At 33.6% G+C, this 20,782-nt stretch overlaps 1 protein-coding gene and 2 pseudogenes across 2 annotated transcripts; 2 read left to right on the top strand and 1 right to left on the bottom strand.

Annotated features, from left to right (window-relative positions):
• The first annotated feature begins 255 nt into the window (after positions 1–255).
• Positions 256–2,878, top strand: LOC132050796 (protein HYPER-SENSITIVITY-RELATED 4-like; annotated as a pseudogene).
• Positions 2,879–3,653: 775 nt separating this feature from the next.
• On the top strand, positions 3,654–5,040 carry LOC132050715 (protein HYPER-SENSITIVITY-RELATED 4-like; annotated as a pseudogene).
• A 2,743-nt stretch (positions 5,041–7,783) lies between these two features.
• On the bottom strand, positions 7,784–12,867 carry LOC132049089 (uncharacterized). Of its 2 annotated transcripts, none has more exons than XM_059439750.1 (6): positions 12,400–12,867; positions 10,380–10,486; positions 9,063–9,171; positions 8,794–8,955; positions 8,240–8,413; positions 7,784–8,012 (listed from the first exon to the last, which is right to left on the bottom strand). In XM_059439750.1, exons 1-6 carry the CDS (start codon positions 12,670–12,672, stop codon positions 7,983–7,985), a joined length of 855 nt encoding a protein of 284 aa, XP_059295733.1. In that variant the 5' UTR covers positions 12,673–12,867; the 3' UTR covers positions 7,784–7,982. The 2 variants fall into 2 exon arrangements, with proteins under 2 accessions (XP_059295733.1, XP_059295734.1); XM_059439751.1 differs by lacking the exon at positions 12,400–12,867 and adding an exon at positions 11,073–11,661.
• Between the last annotated feature and the right edge of the window lie 7,915 nt (positions 12,868–20,782).

Genomic DNA, 20,782 nt, shown 5'->3' on the forward strand with positions numbered 1-20,782 from the left:
GTTTTTCTATTCGTTCTTCAATCTTTTTGTGGCTGTATAATCTTCTTTCCTTCATCATTTCATTAATTAGCACGTTCCTAATTACTTGTCAAAAACGAAAAGCACAGTTCTAATCATCCATTAAGTGCATTTCAAGATTCTAGTCCCATCTTATAAAAATCAGAACAGGAGAAAGAGGGAGTTATCAACAATCAAAATTATCTATAATCTTGATCAATCTCCTAATAACCCAAATCCCAAATTCTTAAAAAAAGCATGTCTGATTCTGCTTAATCAAAAATAGCAATTGCCAAAACTGTAATATCAGCAATTGGCTCTGCTGCTGCACCATGGTTGCACATAACCTCCCACCAGAAGTTCAAGATTATCTTTTTTTTCGGCCTGAGAAACATCTTTATTAAATTCTCGAATCAGCTAACTATGGTGATTGACGAATTTGATGGCATGGTGAGCAACGAATTTTACGAATCAGCCCAAATTTACTTAGGCTCCAAGCTCTCTCCTGACACTCATCGTTTCAAAATAAGCAAACCTGAGAAGGAAAAGAATTTCAATATGAGCATGGAAAGAAATGAGGAAGTCACTGACTATTATAAGGGTCATAAATTCAAGTGGATTTGGGCATGTAAACAAATTCAAACATCACACGATTATTTTTATAATCCGCGTGACATGAACTCCACTTTGAGATCCGAGGTTAGGTCCTATGAACTCACGTTTCATCGAAAAAGCAAGGACTTTGTCCTCGAATGTTACTTGCCTTACATTATGAACGAGGCGAAATTGCAAAAACTCGAAACTAGGACACTCAAGATCCACACTATGGATTATGAGAATATGAATGACTTAAGTTCTGTGTGGACACCGGTGAATCTTGATCATCCGGCGACATTTGAGACATTAGCAATGGACACAGAGCAAAAGGATAAGATTGTGAAGGATTTAGATAGATTTGTGAAGAGGAAAGAGTATTATAGAAAAGTTGGGAAAGCGTGGAAAAGAGGGTATTTGTTGTATGGTCCTCCGGGGACAGCCGAATCGAGTTTGATTGCAGTTATGGCGAATTACTTAAATTTTGATATATATGATTTGGAGTTGACAGAGGTGAAAGAAGAACACGGACCTAAGGCGGTTGCTGGTGGCAACCGCCAATAAGTCCATTTTGGTGGTGGAGGATATTGATGCTACTATTGATTTGCAAGAAAAGTTGTCTAGTCGTGCAGCGGCTCCTTCAAATGACTCTCACAAGGAAGAAAGCAAGGTTAGTGTCTTTATCTTTTTTACATTTTCTAATTTAGTATAATGTCATCATTCGCCTCGGGTCAAGTTCACATTATTTTTCTTAACTATCAAAAACGGATTTGTTCGCACCATGATATATTTTTTCCTCAAACTTAGTTCCACATAGTTCGTCATGGAATATTGACAAGCCCCTCAAACCTAGTACAACATGGCTCGTCACTAAGATTTATGGGCCAACCTATCACCAAGATTGACAGTCTTATCTAGCGACAATTATGTGTAATTCACGTTGTCCAAGTATTTTTCTTATGGTCACTAAAATTCACCATCAAGCTAAAAGGCTTCCTTTTATATTCTCTCCACCCCATCCAAGTGTCTAACCAACTCGCTTCCATACCATTTGCCATCTCTATGATCGTCACACTCGGTTGAACTATCCATACTCTGATACCAATTTGTTAGGTCCTAATCCGGTCCATGGACACTCACACTAACATGATACGACATCACTTTCGCCCAGCTCTCGCGATGATTTTCAATATTTCTTACACCATTTTAGAGCATTCCTCTATCTTATATGTATCTCAGCTGTCACAACCAATATGAGACTTCGTTTGCACCCAAATGAAAAGTCATACTAAATGTCCACATGTTTTTGTTCTGTCTTTTATTATTATATATAGGTGACATTGTCTGGTTTGCTGAACTTCATTGATGGATTATGGTCGAGCTGTGGAGACGAAAGAATCATAATCTTCACAACAAATCACGTTGAAAAGCTCGATCCTACATTGTTGCGACCTGGACGAATGGATGTGCACATTCACATGGCATATTGCACTCCCTGTGGCTTTAGGCTTCTTGCTTCCAATTACCTTGGGATAACATATCATCAACTTTTTGAAGAAATTGAGAATTTAATCGGAACTACGGTTGTGACGCCAGCTGTGGTGGATTTTAAAAATTATCGGCTGATGAAGGAAGATGAAGTTAACATCGCACTTAATGGCTTGATTGATTTTCTTCATACGAAGAAGAAAGAACATGAAGAGGCCAAGGTTGATGAGGAGGAAGAAAATGAGTAGAAAGGAGCAAAGTTTAAATTTATTTTATCATTGTTTTTTATTTTGAAAAATAACTATATGTCTAGATTAAATAGGCATTTCGACATAAAAAATATGATATTTGAAGTTTACTTGAAAAAATTGTTTTTTTTTTTAGTGTGGAAAAAACTACCAATTTTTTCAAAGTTGATAAACTCGTCTTCAAAAAATCAATTCAATGCATAACCAAACAATGTTTTGAAAAACAACATTGGAAAAAAAAAAAAAAAAGGAGACAAATTTGATGCACAAACGGCTCCTTAAGTTACTGTAACTCAGAAAACAGAATCCATTAGATCGTGATTATTGTTTTCCCGAAATCAAGTTGAGTTTATTTCTATTATTGGTTCATGAATACTGATTTAGTTTAGGGAAGCATTAATAAAACGTTTATGAATAGAACTTTCTTTATGATCGGGAAAATTAGCCAATTATGTTATAATGACATTAACATGTTAAAGGAAAGCACACTATTTAACGAGGTTCGTCAATGTGACCTGAGAGGAGCAAATTTACTAGCTATAACAATTGGACATCGGCACACAAAAGAAGGCACAAAATTAGAGATAGAAACTCTAATTAATTCCAAATATATTCCAAGAGAATACCTCATAATTATTACTCCAATGAAGAGGTTCACTCGAAGTATTTTCAATACTAATTCTACGACATATACAAACGCTCTATTACAAAACGTGGGATAATTCAATTGAAGGAAGAAGGCCCATATTTATCGAGGAAAGTTCTTGGTCCTCAAGTAAACAGTAAGAATAAAAAGAAAATACTCCCATTCTTTGACTCCAAGACACTATTTTTGGTAACTAGCAATTTTATTAATCACCAAATGTACAGTACAAAGCTTTAGCTACACTACCACAGTGAGCTATTCTCTAGAGAAACCAGTAACACAGAGACATAAAGAGGGAAATTAACTAACATACCTCCTAGAGGTAGTTCTAGTCAATCTCTCCTACCAGACAGACGGACCACTATTTCACTACAAACATCATATAATCACAGTTATATGTGCCAAAATTGCACCAGCAATTGCATTCTAGCAGGAGCTCTCATAGCACACATATAGGCAATTTCTCTGGCAATAACTTCAATGCTTCTACTCTTGTGTTCAAAGACTCCAAGACACTTTACTTTGACTCCAAGAATACTTGGCGTTCCGATTATAAATATACCAACTAAATCAAAAAACTACTATGCACTAAAAATAAGACAAGTTACCTGCATCAACAAGTTAACGAGAAACATGTCTTCCTCGAAAAAATCAAACATGGCCTGAGCAAAGTGTTGGGGATGCTAATCGGTAAATTACAAAGATACTTTATCTTACCATTCCTCATTAATGACGTGATATTGTCCGCTTTGGGGCCAAGCCCGCACGGTTTTCCTCAAAAGGCTTCACATCATTAAGAGTATCCCAACTCCTTATAAATAGCTCTTTCTCATTACCATAACTGGGTCATTGGCTCGAGAGGAGCAAATTTGTTGGGACTAAAAAAAGAAGTCCAAAGAGATACTCTTAACATTCCAATATTATTCCAAGAGAATACACACAATGTGATATTACTCCAATGAAGAGGCCAAGCTAATTCCGCATATACGGCTTTTCAAAAGGCCTCACATCATTAAGGTATCCCAACTCCTTATAAGTAGCTCTTTTTTCTTTTCATCTACCAATGTGATACTTTGTTCACACACCCAACAAAAAGATCTAAAAATAGGCACGGTTGGCTCTGTTGCTGCAACAGCCATATTGGTCCATTCAGTAGGCCGTGAATTCTCCCATTGGAATTACAACATTATACCATCGTCAGTGTAAGGATTTTTTTCAACAAATTCTCGAATCAGTTGACTATGGTGATTGATGAATTCGATGGCCTAGATGTTAACGAAGCATACAAAGCTGCCAAAATTTACTTAGGCACCAAAATCTCCCCAACAAACACTCATCGCTTCAAAGTTATCAAACCGGTCAAGGAGAAAAATTTCAACGTTAGCATGGAACGTAAAGAAGAAGTTGTTGACTTTTACGATGGTCAAAAGTACAAGTGGGTTTGGGTATGTCATGAACGCATGGGATCATCAATAAGAACTATGTATAGTCGTGATAACGAGGTTAGATCATTCGAGCTAACGTTTCATCGTAAGAACAAGGATTTTGTCCTGAAATCTTACTTGCCCCACGTTATAAAAGAGACAAAATTGCGTAAACACGAAAGTAGGACACTCAAGATTCACACTGTGGATCGTGACAAGATGCATAATCTAAGTGGAATGTGGATGCCCGTGAATCTTGATCATCCAACCACATTTGAGACATAAGCAATGGACACAGAGCAAAAACATAAGATTTTGAAGGATTTGGACAGATTTGTACAAAGGAAAGAGTATTAGAGGAAAGTGGGAAAAGCATGGAAAAGAGGGTATTTATTATATGGTCCTCTAGGGACTGGGAAATCTAGTTTAATTGCAGCTATCGCTAATTATTTAGACTTTGATATATATAATTTGGACCTAACGACCATAAAGAAGAATTCGGATTTGCGGCGGTTGCTGTTGGCTACTGCTAATAATTCTATTTTGGGTTGTGGACGATATTGATTGTACAATTGATTTGCAAGAAAACTTGAGCAAACAGAAAGGCTGCCTATTATTATCCTTATTCGTTAAAAGACAGTAAAATAAATCAGACAGAAAATTAAAATAGCGGAAATTAAATTGAAACAAGATTGGAAAATTTTCTGTGTTCTTATTCCCTTCACTGTTCATCTATTTATACACAAACTAGAATTGTTGATCAAGAAATATTTTGTACATGTGTCCCTATTCTATTTGTTTTTCATGTAACTAACTTTTCTATAGGCTTTGATAAATTTACAAGTGTACTCTAGTAAATAATGAATGGTTGAGATCAATTTCTTCAAAGTGGATGTGTCTCTATGGGCTTGTGTGCAGCATTAAACATAATGGGCCTTGTTTCCTTTGCATTTGTGCGTGCTAATGAGTCCAGTGCGTGTTGGCCCAATTCAGTTGAGCCCAAAGCTTTTATTGATCTGATTTGAATAAGCCTAGAACATTCCCCCTCATTTTCTTCCTTGTTTTCATCGTTCTTACTAAACAAACCCTTTGAATTTTCATCGTTCTTACAAAACAAACCCTTTGAATGTTCATTTGCTTTTTTCCGGAACACCCCCCCCCCCGCCCCCGCTGCGCAAGTTGGAGGGGTTCGTAAAATCTGACTTGGAGAGTATTCGTGATGAGAAGGTCCATTCAAAGCTTTGGTAAATAAATCGATAGCTATGAAGGCTAAACAACATACGAGTGAAATGAGTCCGGTAACAAATTGTTGTTGGACAAAATGACAATCCAATTCCACGTGCTTAGTACGCTCGTGGAACATTAGATTCTTTGCTATATGAATCGTGAATTGACTATCTAAGTGAATCGGAATTGGAAGATCCGGTGGACAACCTAAGCCTGTCAAAAGACGATGCAACCAAGATGTGACCGTGTCATTGCATCTATTCCAGAGTTTATAGTCTGGAGATGCAGAATCTGGTTGTTTAGAGGTGCCATCAATAAAATTGGTCTTATTTTTAGCTGAAAGGGCAATCAACACAGACCTTTTCCAGCCTGCATTACCTCTTCCCTCAAAGATGGAATTCACAAGAGAACTTCGAGGAGAATCAGAGGGGTGAAGATAAAGAGAATTACTGGAATCCATGGAAGAGGATCCAGTATTTCCAGTGATGGCAGTAGCTGACTGAGTTCCCATTAAATTAGGAGTTTCGTTCAGCTCTGATACCATAAAAGACAGTAAAATAAATCAGACAGAAAATTAAAATTGCAAAAATTAAATTGAAACAAGATTGGAAAATTTTCTGTGTTTTTTTGCCTTCACTGTTCATCTATTTATACACAAACTAGAATTGTTGATCAAGAAATATTTTGTACATGTGTCCCTATTCTATTTGTTTTTCATGTAACTAACTTTTCTATAGCCTTTGATATATTTACAAGTGTACTCTAGTAAATAATGAATGGTTAAGATCAATTTCTTCAAGGTGGATGAGTCTCTATGGGCTTGTGTGCAGCATTAAACATAATGGGCCTTGTTTCCTTTGCATCTGTGCATGTTGGCCCAATTCAATTTAGCCCAAAGCTTTTATTGATCTGATTTGAATAAGCCTAGAACATTCCCCCTCATTTTCTTCCTTGTTTCATCGTTCTTACCAAACAAACCCTTTGAATTTTCATCGTTCTTACCAAACAAACCCTTTGAATGTTCATCTATTCTTTCCAGTTTAACATTCGTTAGATATGGAAGGAAACAAGGTATCTGTCTTTCATTCGAAACTTCATTGCTAAATTGCTCGTAGTTTACAATTTTTTTGATAATGTCGCTAAACAAGATTAGCGACGGATTCTATTGTTTAGCTACATAACTCATCCGTCGCTAAGCTGTTATTTAGTATGGTCAAGATTAATTTTTACGTATATAGTAGATTTTGAATTCCCTTGGTTTCCTCGTGTGTTTTACTTCATTATATTTTAAATACCCTTAGTGAAAAATTTATGGTCGAGCTTCTCAAAGAATTATAATTTTCACAACAAATCACACAAAAACTCGACCGTGCATTGACCAGGTAACTTTTTTAATGTTGTATACTGATAACATTATCTGGATTATTGTTTGAAGAAATCGAGGAATTGATTGGAAAAACAGCGGTGACACTGGCAGAGATGGCGGGGCAGCTGATGAAAGAAGATGAAGTTGATGTTTCAGTTAAAGAATTGATTGATTTTCTTAACACAAAAAGGAAAGAACAAGAAGAGGCCAAGAATAAAGAGGGTGAAAAAGAACAGGATGAAGAAGTGATGGACCCAAATTTTAGTCGGTACAAGTTTTCATTTTTTTTTTTTTTCATAATTCTATTTTCTATAATTGCCTAGTAACTCTAATATGTTTGTTTAAGAAAGCATATACACACATTTTCTTTTCATCTCAGAGGGGCCATTTTTTATTTGAATGGTTGTTTATCTGATCTCTTGAGTTTCACTGAGGAACCAAAGTGAAATTTTCGCAGCTTGTCCCTTTTCAGGTCAGTAAATGACCCACTTTTTGTTTCTCTTGCAACTTATGAACTTTTTGGACCATGCTCTAAAAATTTCTTTTTCAGCAATTTGAAAATCTTAATTTGTAAGTTTTTGCGACGTTAGATGACAATGTAATGTCTTGTCTACAAGTTTGAGCAATATAAGTGCTATCCTGAAGGTTAATTTCTCAATGGTTATTTGCGCAACTTTGAAAAAAGGGACAAAAATCTAGATGGTGGCCTGAAAAAGGGACACTTGCGTACATCAAACAGAAACAATATGCATGACTAGGTAAAACCAACACCATACTCCAACATACAAAAAGAGGAAGCTAAAATATGGCATTGAGAAACCACAATTCTACAGCCCGTTTATTCACGCTCTAACATTGCCACCAACAAAGGCCTTGGTGATATCTCTCATACTGATTACAAAAGCACAATATATACATACATGGGACTATGAGGAGATTTCTACACAAGAAGTGGCTTTTCACACATCGAACGCATCTACTAATATTACCCTTCAGACCTCGACTCCTATTCTTTGAGCAACCTGCACGAGACAAATAACATTGTCACGCAACATTTTCAGGCAAAAGTATTCTAGTGAATCAGGATCAATAAAGCAAAGCTATGGAAAAATTAAAGAGAAATTGACACAAATAGCTGCCCAGCAAGTGTATATTTTTTGTATACTACTATGATATACATAAATATACATTTTTGATACACAATAGTGAATATTTGTTGTATATTTGGAAAGGCGAATAAATCAGTTACCTCTTTGAAAGAGTTAATGTCACTTCCCCACAGCCAGGCATCGCAACCTGCATCTCTAGCACCCCAAATGTCATTTCTACGATCATCGCCTACATGAACAGCATCATCTGGATTTACTCCTAGTAACTCAAAAGCTTTTAGAAATATTGTTGGATTAGGCTTCTCTGCTTCTACCTGTTAAAAGCCAAAAAGAAAATCAGTTGTTGGTAGGTGTGTCACATGGGCGGGTCAAAATGGGCTGAGTTAATAAAGCGAAAAATGGGCTGAGTTAATAAAGCAAACGTTACTAGGGTTGAAATGAATTGGGATAAAATGGGCTAAAAAGTGGGTCATACCACATCAAATAAAAAAATGTCCTCTTGAAAATATTTTGACAAGGTTTTTATGGGTCAATTTGGGCTAAATTTTAGATGGGCAGAAATTGGTTGGACTTAAATGGGCGGGTCAATGACCCGCCTAAGCTTGAACAGATTGGGCGGGTCATGTTTTAATGGGCTAACCCCTAGTTGTTGGATCACTAAGGAATCAAAAGGAAAGGCAACAAAACACATTACCTCAGCTGAAACTGCAACGGCATCAAACCAATGATCACAGTTCAGAGCCCTCAACACTGGTCTCAATCGGGTGTCAAAATTCGACACTACAGCCAACTTTACTCCTGCATTTCTAAGGGCCTGGAAAACCTTCTCCGCATTTGGATCGCAAAGATGCCAGGCCTATTGATGAATGAAAGTAAATTTAAGTATATTCTTATTAATGAACTGGAAGAATTAAACCAATTTGCTGTAAACAGAAATAGTACACTATCTCAAAGTGAGCCAACCTTTTCTGTAGTATAGTAGTTATACAGCTCCTCAAAGTACTGAGAATCAGAACAGCCAGTCGAAGAACTAACTATATGTTGCCAAAATGGCCTTCCGTCATTAACATATCTGCAAGACACAGACTATATCATTAAGAATTCCCCTATTTTATCTCTTGCGGACAAGAGAAATTTACTAAATATCAAAGATGATCTAAAGGTCATCACCATTATAACAATAACTTGCATGATATCAAATTATTCAGATGTCAACATCTGCTCATGAACTGTTAAAAAATTATAATATCCGGTGTGTATTTGCCTATGAATGTTGATCGTTGAATGAGAGCAGAGAATATGTTTGAAAGGCATAGTTCTCTAGAAGTCCTAATTTAACCAGAAACATGTTTTTGGCCTTTTAAGAAACCAAAAACTGCGTTCACAATTGTATTCAAGTTTGTCGAGCAAAAATAGAGCTCAGACAATATATTATTACACAACTAGACAATCACACAAGGGAACAGATTACAATATAAAATTATTGAATATCTGGACAATGAGGATCAACATGCTTCAGGAAGCACAAAAGTTTAAGAGCAAACTATTCAAGCTGACACTGAACCTAGAATCCTATGAACAAGAGAAAGACAACGATCAAAACAAAAGAAATGGATTTCTTTAGCAGCCAAGCTAAGCCAGTTTCTCACAACAATCAAAAGCAAGGAAAAAAAGAAAGTTAATCCCTTTTTGATAAAGAAAAAGGGATTAAATTTTCCTTTTCTCAAAGTTAATCCCTTTTCTCAAAACAAGCCAATATTAGACCAAGTACAGTATCTTTTATTCTCAAGCCAGACGAACTTTCTTTTATTCTTTTTGTCTGTAATTTTTTGTTTTTATCTCCTCTGTCGCTATACCAATCAATTCTTAACTTAGTTTTTAATGATTATCCATTTCAAAGCAGAAAAAATGACAAAGTGAAAGAAAGAACAGCATTCCTCTTGTATCATACTTCAACTTACTATGACTTAAAAACCACTCTGATTATTTTGTAAACAGTAAAATAAATAAAAACTTTGCAAATAGCATTTCTCCATCCAGGAGAAACATAATCTTCCAGAAAAAGAATTTAACGAAAAACATAATGCGTATGAATGAAAAGTACTAAACAACAATTAATTTAAGTAGAGCATGATAAGTAGTGATTGATGGTGTTCTTTTCAAAAGGTTCAAGAAACAAAATATTTTCAACATGGAAGCAAGTTACTACACATACAAATTACAGCTAACCGGTTAATATTTTTTGTAACCCAAAAAAAAAGGTGGTTCAGAACAAGACACCTGAGCCTAGATCTACCCCAAGGTTGCTCATAAGCCCATCTGTATCTTTTCAATATCTCAGCTTCAGAATAATCCACCCCATACTTCTCACCAATTTGCCTGTAAATCTACAACATCCAATCCAATATGGTTAAAATATTGTGAACAAGTACAAACAGAATATAAAGGGACAAACAGAATAAACGGAGAGAAGCCCATAAAAGTGACATCAATATCTTTAAGAAGTCATGTAAAGGGGTCAATATCTTGCTTTTGCTCTGCCCATAACGAAAGAGTCGGGATAATGCAAAATATATATATATATGTGTATACTCATCTACACACAGAGAAGAGCACCAAAAGATCTAAAATTTAACCAAGATATTCAAACACAACTTCGCGGAATGAGATACAGGGTGTGTAAGTAGGGGAGAAGGTAGAAGCCCAGATGTGGGTTCAGCCGAACCTAGTAGCTTTTGCTCCAAAAATGCATTTGTGGTAAAAAGTTTGTTAAATATGTACACATTAAATTTAGAATCCAGCTATGAGCACTTAAGTTATCGTTATAAAATGCAAAACTCAAGTTGAAATTTTGGTTCCGCCTCTATGTGGTAGCCGTAAACAGCGGATCAAGAAAAATTTTTACTTTGAAAAGTGCTTCAATAAGAGAGAGAGAACATTAGAGATACTACAAGCAGAAAGAAAAATAGTTACTAGCTGCTTTTCTGGTTCTGCAACCCTCACCATTAGATCCAGAAAATATCCTTTATTTGATAATTTTTTCATCATAAACAGAACAAATTGAACACAATATACTACAAGCAGAAAAATAATGGATAGTGGTGTTTGTATTGTCTCAATTTTCAACATTAGCAGATCCAGAAAAATTGTTACATTTAATAAATTTTTCATCAGAACTAAAAGCAGAAAGATAAATTGTTCACTTTAGAGATAGGCATTTCATTTGTAGTTCTCCAAAACAATAAACACCACATAATATGAAGACAGCAAAAAGTACTAAACTTTGGACACAAACTAGAAAAAGAAAAATCAAGAAACTGAACATAGGGGTGCAGAAAATGCAGAGCTTGCGAAGCTACAAGCCTGTCTACGGGTTCGGTAGAAGCAATAATCTTGCCTCAGATCCTTTATTTGTATTTAAAAATTCACTTCATATGATAAATAAATTATACAGAACCCATAAACTCAAACTTAAACAGATGTTCAAAAGGTAAAATCAAGAAACTGAGCATATAGCTGCAGAAAATGCAGAACTTAAACATATGATCAACAAATTTATAATAAAAGACTAAAAACTTGAAACGTGTATCGAAATACATTAACAAATGTTCAAAAAAACACAAAAAGATAATATTTGCAGTTGTTCAATTTCAACATTAGTAGATCCAGAAACATTACTACAATAGTATAGATATAATAAAAGCAGAAAGATAAATTATTCACTTTAGACATAAGCATTTAATTTGTAGTTACCCAAAACAATAAACAGCACATAACATGAACACAGCAAAAAAGTACTAAACTTTTGAAAAGGAAAAGAAAAAAACATACAGCAAAAAAGTACTACACCTCCGTCCCAATTTATGTGATACTTTTCATTTTTCGAGAGCCAATTTGACTAAAATTTGAAGCTAAATTGTATTAGATTAACTCAATATTTTAAAATAACACAATTTATATACTTAAAAACTACCTAAGAAGTATTACAGTATAAGTTACAACTTTTCTCATATCAATTTAGTGCAAAAATACATGTTGGTTTTGTCAGAGCGCATCAGTTTCAATGTCGGGAAACGAAAGATAGAGGGAGTAGTACCAAAATTGTGGAAACAAATTAGGAAAAGGGAAAAAAAAAAAAAGTAAAATCAAGAAACTGAGCATATAGCTGCTGAAAATGCAGAACTTAAACATATGATCAACAAATTCAAAAAAAGAGACCAAAAACTAGAAATTGGTATAAAAAATCCATCAACAAATCTAAGCATTACATGAAAAAAAATATATATATATATTGACAAACCTGAGCCATGGGCTGAGAAGGAATAACAAGGGTACCAACAGCATCAACAAGAAGAGCTTTATGTGTAAGTCCACCATACAAACCCCTTCTATATTCTTCATACTCTTTCACTAACCCAAATAATATTCCAGATGACGGCGCTTCTTCCACCTGAGACACGGCAGCGGCAGCCGTTGAAAATGACGACACGTGGCTTCCATTTACAAGAACCTGCAACTTTGGTTTACGTGTTAGATTGCTAAGTGATCTAACGATTCTTGTTCTTGCCGCCATTACAGACAATCTTTGTTTTGAAATGAAAATTCGTTTGATGTTTGATGTTTATATGGAATTTTGTATGTACTCAATTATATTTTTTTTTTAATTTTAAATACGTATTATTTTATATATTTTTTTTTGTTGTTGTGGCTTACTCTCCATATGTCCTACGTGGTTTGGAGAACAGAGAGAGAGAGAGAGTGGAGGGGAAGCCAAGATAAAGAAGAAGAAAATGAAATCTGAGAAGGGGGAAGGTGGTTATTTAACGATCCTGGTTTGCTTCTAATTAGCAGGTTTTTTTAAAATAAAAAAATTGTTGTTTTAATTAATTGACTTAATAAATAAAAAAAGTACTCCTACATGTTACTCCATTAAACGATGACTAAGTAATTCTCCTACGTCTTATGTCTAGATGGTTCTATTTCATTTTTAGTCAAATTTAAGAAAAATGATACGTCCTCTATTGGAACTTATGTGATATTTTCGCTTCTCGAAATTCAAATTTTATGAATTTTAATTAATTTTTAAGATGTATTTTTCATCAAATTGATATAAGAAAAGTTATAACTTATACTTTTAATGTAGTTTTCCAATATACAAATTTTAATCTTAAAATATTGAGTTAATCTAGTCCAGTTTAACTTCAAAATTTAGTTAAATCGACTCTAAAAAAACGAAAAGTATCACATAAATTGGGATGATGGTAATAACTTTTTAATTTCGAAAGTATTCTTAATGATAATTCTTTTATAGCCATGCAAATATTAGTGCATGCTCAAGATGACAAAGATCAAAAGCTTTGTCGTTTTATTTTTCAAATTCTGTGTCCAATCAATTAGGATCACTTGAAACACTGGGAGTAAACATTATTTACAGAAGATGTGTGTCATATTGTTTTTGTACGTGCACTTTGTCCAAATAAGTAATTTCCTTGTATTTTTGTTTAATTATACATTAGTTCTTGGGGAAGATGGTTATTTAACGATCCTGGTTTGGTTCTTATTTAGAAGGATTCCTTTTTAATTTATCGTAGTTTTAATTGACTAAATAAAAAAATAAAAAATCCTACATTTTGCTCCATTAAACAATGACTAAATAATACTCTCCCGTCCCAATTTATACGTGGGTTGACCTATTTGGGAGTCAAACAACTCTTGACTATAATTTTTTCCAACTCTTTTCCTTTATTGTGAATAATTAGTTATGCAGACTATTTGGCTTGGTTCATATTTAAAAGGATTTTTAAAAAATTTATTGTAGTATTAATTATTTTTCCCGTAAACAGCTATTGTAGTATTAATTGACTAAATTAAAAAAAGTACTCGTCCATGTTACTCCATTAAATAATACTCGCACTTTTGATGTTCTAGTTGGTTCTATTTCTTTTTTGGTCAACTTCAAAAAAAATTGATAACTTTTTAATTTTGAAAACAATTCAAATTATATGTTATTTGATAAATTCTTATAGTGATGCGAATATTACTGCATGTTCAAGATGACAAACATCAAACAATTTCCTTTCTTTCTCAAGCATCATGTCCAATCATTCGTTATTACTTAAACTGAAATAGTGAAGTATACATTATGTACGAAAGGCGTTATGTCATGCACATATTTTTTTGGCACGTCAGCTAAGTCCAAATAAATAATTTCTTCGTACTTTTGTTTAATTATACAATAGTTAAACTTCATTGATCCGGCTATTCTGAATTCACTTGAACTCGAGGCATGAAAGAATTCCAACCATTTTATTATGCTCATTTACCTAAAAGAAAATATAGCAAAGCAAAATAATCTTTTTTTCTTTAATATGTTAATTGCACTCTTTTATGTGGTTAGAGTATAATTTAGGGCCTGTTTGGAAAGCCACCCAGGTAATTGGAATTGGGTGTAATTACACAGTTACACCAAGTAATTACACAGTTAGGTGGGAATTGGGTGTAATTGAGAGGGTGTAATTACACTCTCCAATTCTCGGGGGGGGGGGGGGGGGGGGGGGCGAGAATTGGGTGTAATTACACCCCGTAATTACAGGGTTACTTTTTAATTTATTTCTTTTTAATTTTATTTTAATTTCTTTTCTTTTTTAATTTATTTTTATTTCTATTATTTAGTTTCTTTTTTATTTTATTTTAATTTCTTTTCTTTTTTAATTTATTTTTATTTCTATTATTTAATTTCTTTTTTATTTTTACTTTTTAATTATTTGTATTTTTTAAAATATATTTTTCTTTTTATAGAATTTATATTTCATTTCCTTTCTTCTCATTCCAACCTTTACTTCTTGTGGTTCCATGTAATTGCTCGTATTTTTATTTTTTATTTTATTCATTTAGCATAAGCGTGTTAATATTCTAATTTTTGAAACTACATCTCTTAATATTAGAAAGAATGAGTCATTAGCAAACTTGACATATAAAAAGTGAAGTTATTAAAATAGAATTTCGTTGTGAATGAGGTTATTGACTTATATTTTCCGTTTCTTTTGAATTATAGGAGTATTTACTTATGTTATGTTAAAACTTACTTATGTAACGTTAGAATTTGACATAAGAGTATTATGTTAAAAATATTCTTTCGGATTTTGAATTTAGGTTATATTTTCGATTTTAAAAATATTTGCTTTAGTACTATTGACTTGTTATTTCACATTGTATGTTGTTTATTTTTCACTTACAGTTGATAGAATTATTGTCAAACATTTGAATAGTGTTATGGCATTATATTTATAAATATTTATTTTTATCAAATATCCAATCTCATGATATTCTCACAAAAAAGGTATGCTTTTAATTTTTATAATCAATTAAATTAAAATATTATTAATTTGAAATTATATATCAATTATTTTTTACAATATTAGTTACAAAAATATGATTATTAATTAACATATTTTCAAGAAACAATGTATTATTAAATAACTAACTTAATATTATTTATAAGGGCACATATTTTTTAAATATTAATTTAAAATTTTTTATAATTAAATTTTATTTTTAAATTAAACTAACTGTGTAATTACACTTGTGCAATCAATCAGCACGCTTGTAATTACACTGTAATTATATTATGACAAACAAACAGGTCGTTGTAATTATAATACTGTGTAATTACTAGGCTGTGTAATTACTAGGGTAATAATTACACCAATTCCAATTAACAGGTGGCTTTCCAAACAGGCTCTTAATAGATACTCCACTGACAAATTAAACATGGATAATAAAAGACAGGAAAATGATCACTTTTACGTTATATTTACTTATTTTATGTCAATGTTCTTTTATCGATGTTTGCACAATCAAAGTATTAAACAGATGCTCATGAATCACGATGCTCGACTCAATTGGCCCTTTTGGCATATCAAAAAGCCTTCATGGTGACATTTTAGGGGTCGTTTGGTAGAAAGTATAAGCTGAGATATTAAAGAATTTTTTATATATGTTTAGTGCAAGGTATAAATTTATCACAGGATAAATTTATCGCTGTATCAAACAAAGATAAAAATGATCTCATGGTATAAGTTTGATATACTTTCTTATACCACTTATCACCCGAGGCTATTTTATACTATCTAGGAGATGGTATAAAATAATTCCAAGATATGGGATAAATTAGTCCTGGAATTATAATCCCGAGATAATTTTGGCCATTCACCAAACGACCACTTATAGTTAACTGGTGAAACTTTCAAATCACAATTTATTAACCGTTAAACTACATGTAGGACAATTTAAATTTATATTTTAGTTTCCTCGATTAGATTTTATGACCAGAAAGTAGTTTGGTTTTATTCGTTTCTTTTTTATGAATTTCGAATTTGATTTTGGGGGAATTCTAATTAGTGAGAAAAATAGAATAGTGACGTGGCAGATGATAAATGTCGTTACAAATAGTTGAATCCGCGTCAGCACCAGTCTTATCTTGAGGTCCACATCCCTTACTTGGATCCACTTCTCTATATACGTATTTTCTTTTGTCACTAGCATTGGGTAGTTTAATATTATTAGCTCAATTAAGTTAAATTAGAGTTAAAAAAAGTTATTCTGAAAGCTAAAGAGCAACTTTACTAGAAAATCGGAGTTCGAATTAGAAATTTAATTAAGCATGAAATGACACGTATTATTATATTATTGAGACGTTATGAAATAGTGAAGGTTTTTCTATTTTAGAGCAAATATCTCGCATTCAGGTTCTGATAATGTAATTTACTTTGATTAGAGTGCTAAAACTTTATTTATTTTAAGTTTATGATGCGAATTTAAATTAGTTGAATCAATGAATTTAGAACGATAAAAAATTTGTGCTATTGATATTTATATCAAATGATGAATCAATGCAATAGACGTGTCTTTCATATGTATATTTATCATTTTATTTTGCTCTTCTAGCCTTAGAAAAAGTAGTCCGCTTCATACATTTGCAACGTCCTCTTTTGATATTCTGAATTTGGGAGAAATAAAAGACAACCCATTCAGTAGGCTAATTTTATAAAAAGAAATATAGGGACGAAAGGATGGAAATCAAGAATTGAACTCTCACGCCGATCTTATCTGCAATTGCTATTACACTGTTGCTGTCAGATAAAGTAATTTGTATTGATGACTAATTGCAATGCGACTATATTGCCATGACATATTTTCATTTTATTTTCTTACTATTTAAGATTAAATTAACAATCTTAATGTAAATATTAGATGCGGATAAATATTTATGCGATTGGAATATAACAATATTTGATGGTTTCATCTCACTGTCAGGCACGTATGCTCACGCCCATTAATGACCAAAAGGCAAAGTGCCATCTCCATCTCACACTTGTTGGCCTCGCAGTGACTATTCCATTTAGCCAAAGGACCAGTATGGTCTCGAAATGATTGATTTCACATTTTAATATTAGTAATAATAATAATGTGTGGAAAGGATTCTAGATATTCTTTTATTTTTTATTAATTTAAGAAAATTATTTTTTAATCAAATGAACTTGACGCCTTGTTGAATCATTGTTTTATTTTAGTAGATGAAGTATATAAAATAAAATAAATTGTCCGAGGAAAATGACAAAGAAAGTAGGTTGTTGAAATATTTCTTTGTACATAATATAAACCTTATTATCTTTGATTTTTTAAGAGAAGTCTGTTGCTTTCAATAGCTTCAAAAGATTGTTTGATTGGAAAAGGAAAGTTTATATTTAAAATTATCATCCCATGAGATTATGCACGAAAGGTATTACCACATTATTGTGAGATGACAAATATGACAAATCCATCTTCACATCCCCGAATATTAAAATGAAATAAGAACCTTTTCCCTTCTTAGTTTTTTCTCTCTCTCTCTCTGTTTTGAAGGGTGACGAAACTAAAATTTTCACTAAAATATTCAAAATATAAAGACACACACGAAGAAGATACATGTAATTTTTCAGCGAAGGACAAACAAATAGGATGGAACGGGCGGTTGTTCTTATTTTACCTTCGGGGTTTGAATTAGATCCTCCCAATCGTATTTCTCTCGAGATGAAAGAAACGATTGACAATTTATCTTTTTAAAGCTATCGCCTTAACAAATAAATGTTCTTGTAGCATTCCCCTGACAAAAAATATAGTCAAATAATCTTCCATATTCTTTCTCCGAACCCTGCTACTAAAGGGTGTTTACTTCTTAAAATATTCGATATACGCAGGTGAGCACATGGAAAGGGGTCGGATTCATCCCGATGGAAGCAAGCCCTATAGCTCTGTTACACCTCGCAGCTTGGCACGTGAGATTCGCTAGGTGGTAGCCGTACTATTGCTTACGTGGGGGTTATAGTTAAGGATGTACGAGGTTATATATGTTCGTCCTATGATTATCAGGGTTAAGTTCATATAACAGGTCATGGAAGAGTCGGAGGACAAGTGAATCAGAGAGTTAAGGTGGGGCCCACATGTCGGGGTTTTATAAAGGACATATGAAAAGTAATATGAGTAGTACATGAGAAGTTGAGCAAGTCTTAAGAAGGACCCCTAAGCCTTCCAGAGGGATAATTTAAGGATATGTTTTCGAATGATCTGACTTGGAGAGGCCAAAACGCCATTGTAAGTTTGGAATTTGGAATCACACCAAAAATGAAAGTTGTAGATAATTGAAATATCTTTCCAACCATAGGTCGTGGGCTCTCATACGATATCAATATCACACGTTATGAGCATTTTAAGATCAGCTGTCAGCGCAGGAAATTAACCCTCCGCGAACGCGCCAGAAAGTGGCGCGAACGCGCAGGGCAAGATCCTGCAACTCAGCGCGAACACGCCACGTGGCGGCGCAAACGCACTGAGTAAATTTTAAGTCGGTCCAGGCAGAACCTGGACCGCTATAAAAAGGGGGTCACCCCCTCCCTTTCCTCAGCCAAAACACCCCAAATCCTCTCAAATTTTCTGGAAATTTCCCAAAACTTCCCACACCCACTTTTAAGCTAAAATCAGGTATAATTCCCGAATTTCGGTTCGGATAGCGTATAATTGCGGTTACAAAATTGTATAGCAGCACGTTGTGGCCTAAGCTTAAGTTGGAGAAGTGAAGATACAGCGATATTAGCGGGAGAAAGGTATGAATCTCCTATTATTAATATTAATCTTGTTTCCTTTACGGAGATAGAGCCGTTAAATAGTTATAAAATAATTCGGTTGATGGAAATATGGGATAAACACCACATGGGATGTTTATGAAGTATTTTGGTATTGAGAATATTATGGTTGATGTTGGTATTGCTGTTGTTGTTGTTGGGTGTTGAATTATAATTTTGGGCTAGGCATATAAACAGAGGAGATGCTGCCGAAATTTCTGCAGATTCTAGAAAGATTTATTTAAAGGCTTGGGATAAGTATATAACAATGGGCCTAATCACTGTATGAATGGTCTTATATATAGAGTTGTGGGCCCGGATGGATAAGCGTAGGTAGTTGGAGGCTGAACAGGTATGTAAGGCTAAATCCTTTCTTTCTAAAGGCATGATTCCTGTGTTAGGATTCCATATATGTTTCCATAACCTTCTTACTTCCAAAAGTTAGAAGTTCATTATTCTTGAAAGTTTCTTATGATGCCAAAGATGAGATGTTTTCTATGATGAACATGAGGATGATGATTTTAATTCTAGAAATTCCAAAGCTTATGATTTAATATTATTATGAGATTATCGAGCTTATTTCATGATTTCCTCGACTTTATTCATTGTTGTTGATCTCACCTTATGTTACTTATTCCTTCAAGGTGAGACATAGCGATGATGGTTGTTCCATAATATAAATCGGAGATTACCGACCTTACATCACTCCGCTAAAGTAGTAGCTTGTATTTGAACTCCCATGCATGCTATGAGTATAATATATGTATATGTGTTTTCTTGATATAGCTATACTGATTCATTTATCTTGCCCATTCATTGACATGTCTCAAATGTTTTCTGGGATTTTATGTACACGTTGATCTCATACCTTACATACTCGGTACACTATTCGTACTGACCCCCTTTCTCCGGGGGCTGCGTTTCATGCCCGCAGGTACAGACGCTCAGTTTGGTGATCCTCCAGCCTAGGACTTCTATTCAGCTGCTTGAAGAGCTCCATTGTTTCGGAGCTTGAGCCACCTCGGTACAGACCCCTTTTGATATATATGCTTATGCTTATTCAGGGGTACGGCGGGGCCTTGATCCGTCATTTGTCACTGATATACTCTTAGGGCCTGTTTGGAAAGCCACCCATGTAATTGGAATTGGGTGTAATTACACAGTTTAGCACTTGTTTGACAGTAATTACACAGTTAGGTGGGAATTGGGTGTAATTGACAGGGTGTAATTACACTCTCCAATTCTCAAGGTGAGGTTGAGAATTGGGTGTAATTACATCTTGTAATTACAGGGTTACTTTTTAGTTTGTTTATTTTTTTACTTTAATTTCTTTTTATTTTTAATTTATTTTTTATTTCTATTATTTTAATTTTTTTGATTTTTAATATTTTTTTATTTCTATTATTTTAATTTCTTTTTTATTTTTACTTTTTAATTATTTTTATTTTTTAAAATGTATTTTTCTTTTTATATTAATTAATTTTCATTTTCTTTCTTCTCATTCCCAACCTTTGCTTCTTGTGG

This window comes from Lycium ferocissimum, chromosome 3, assembly GCF_029784015.1.
Source record: "Lycium ferocissimum isolate CSIRO_LF1 chromosome 3, AGI_CSIRO_Lferr_CH_V1, whole genome shotgun sequence".
Classification (NCBI taxonomy): Eukaryota; Viridiplantae; Streptophyta; class Magnoliopsida; order Solanales; family Solanaceae; genus Lycium; species Lycium ferocissimum.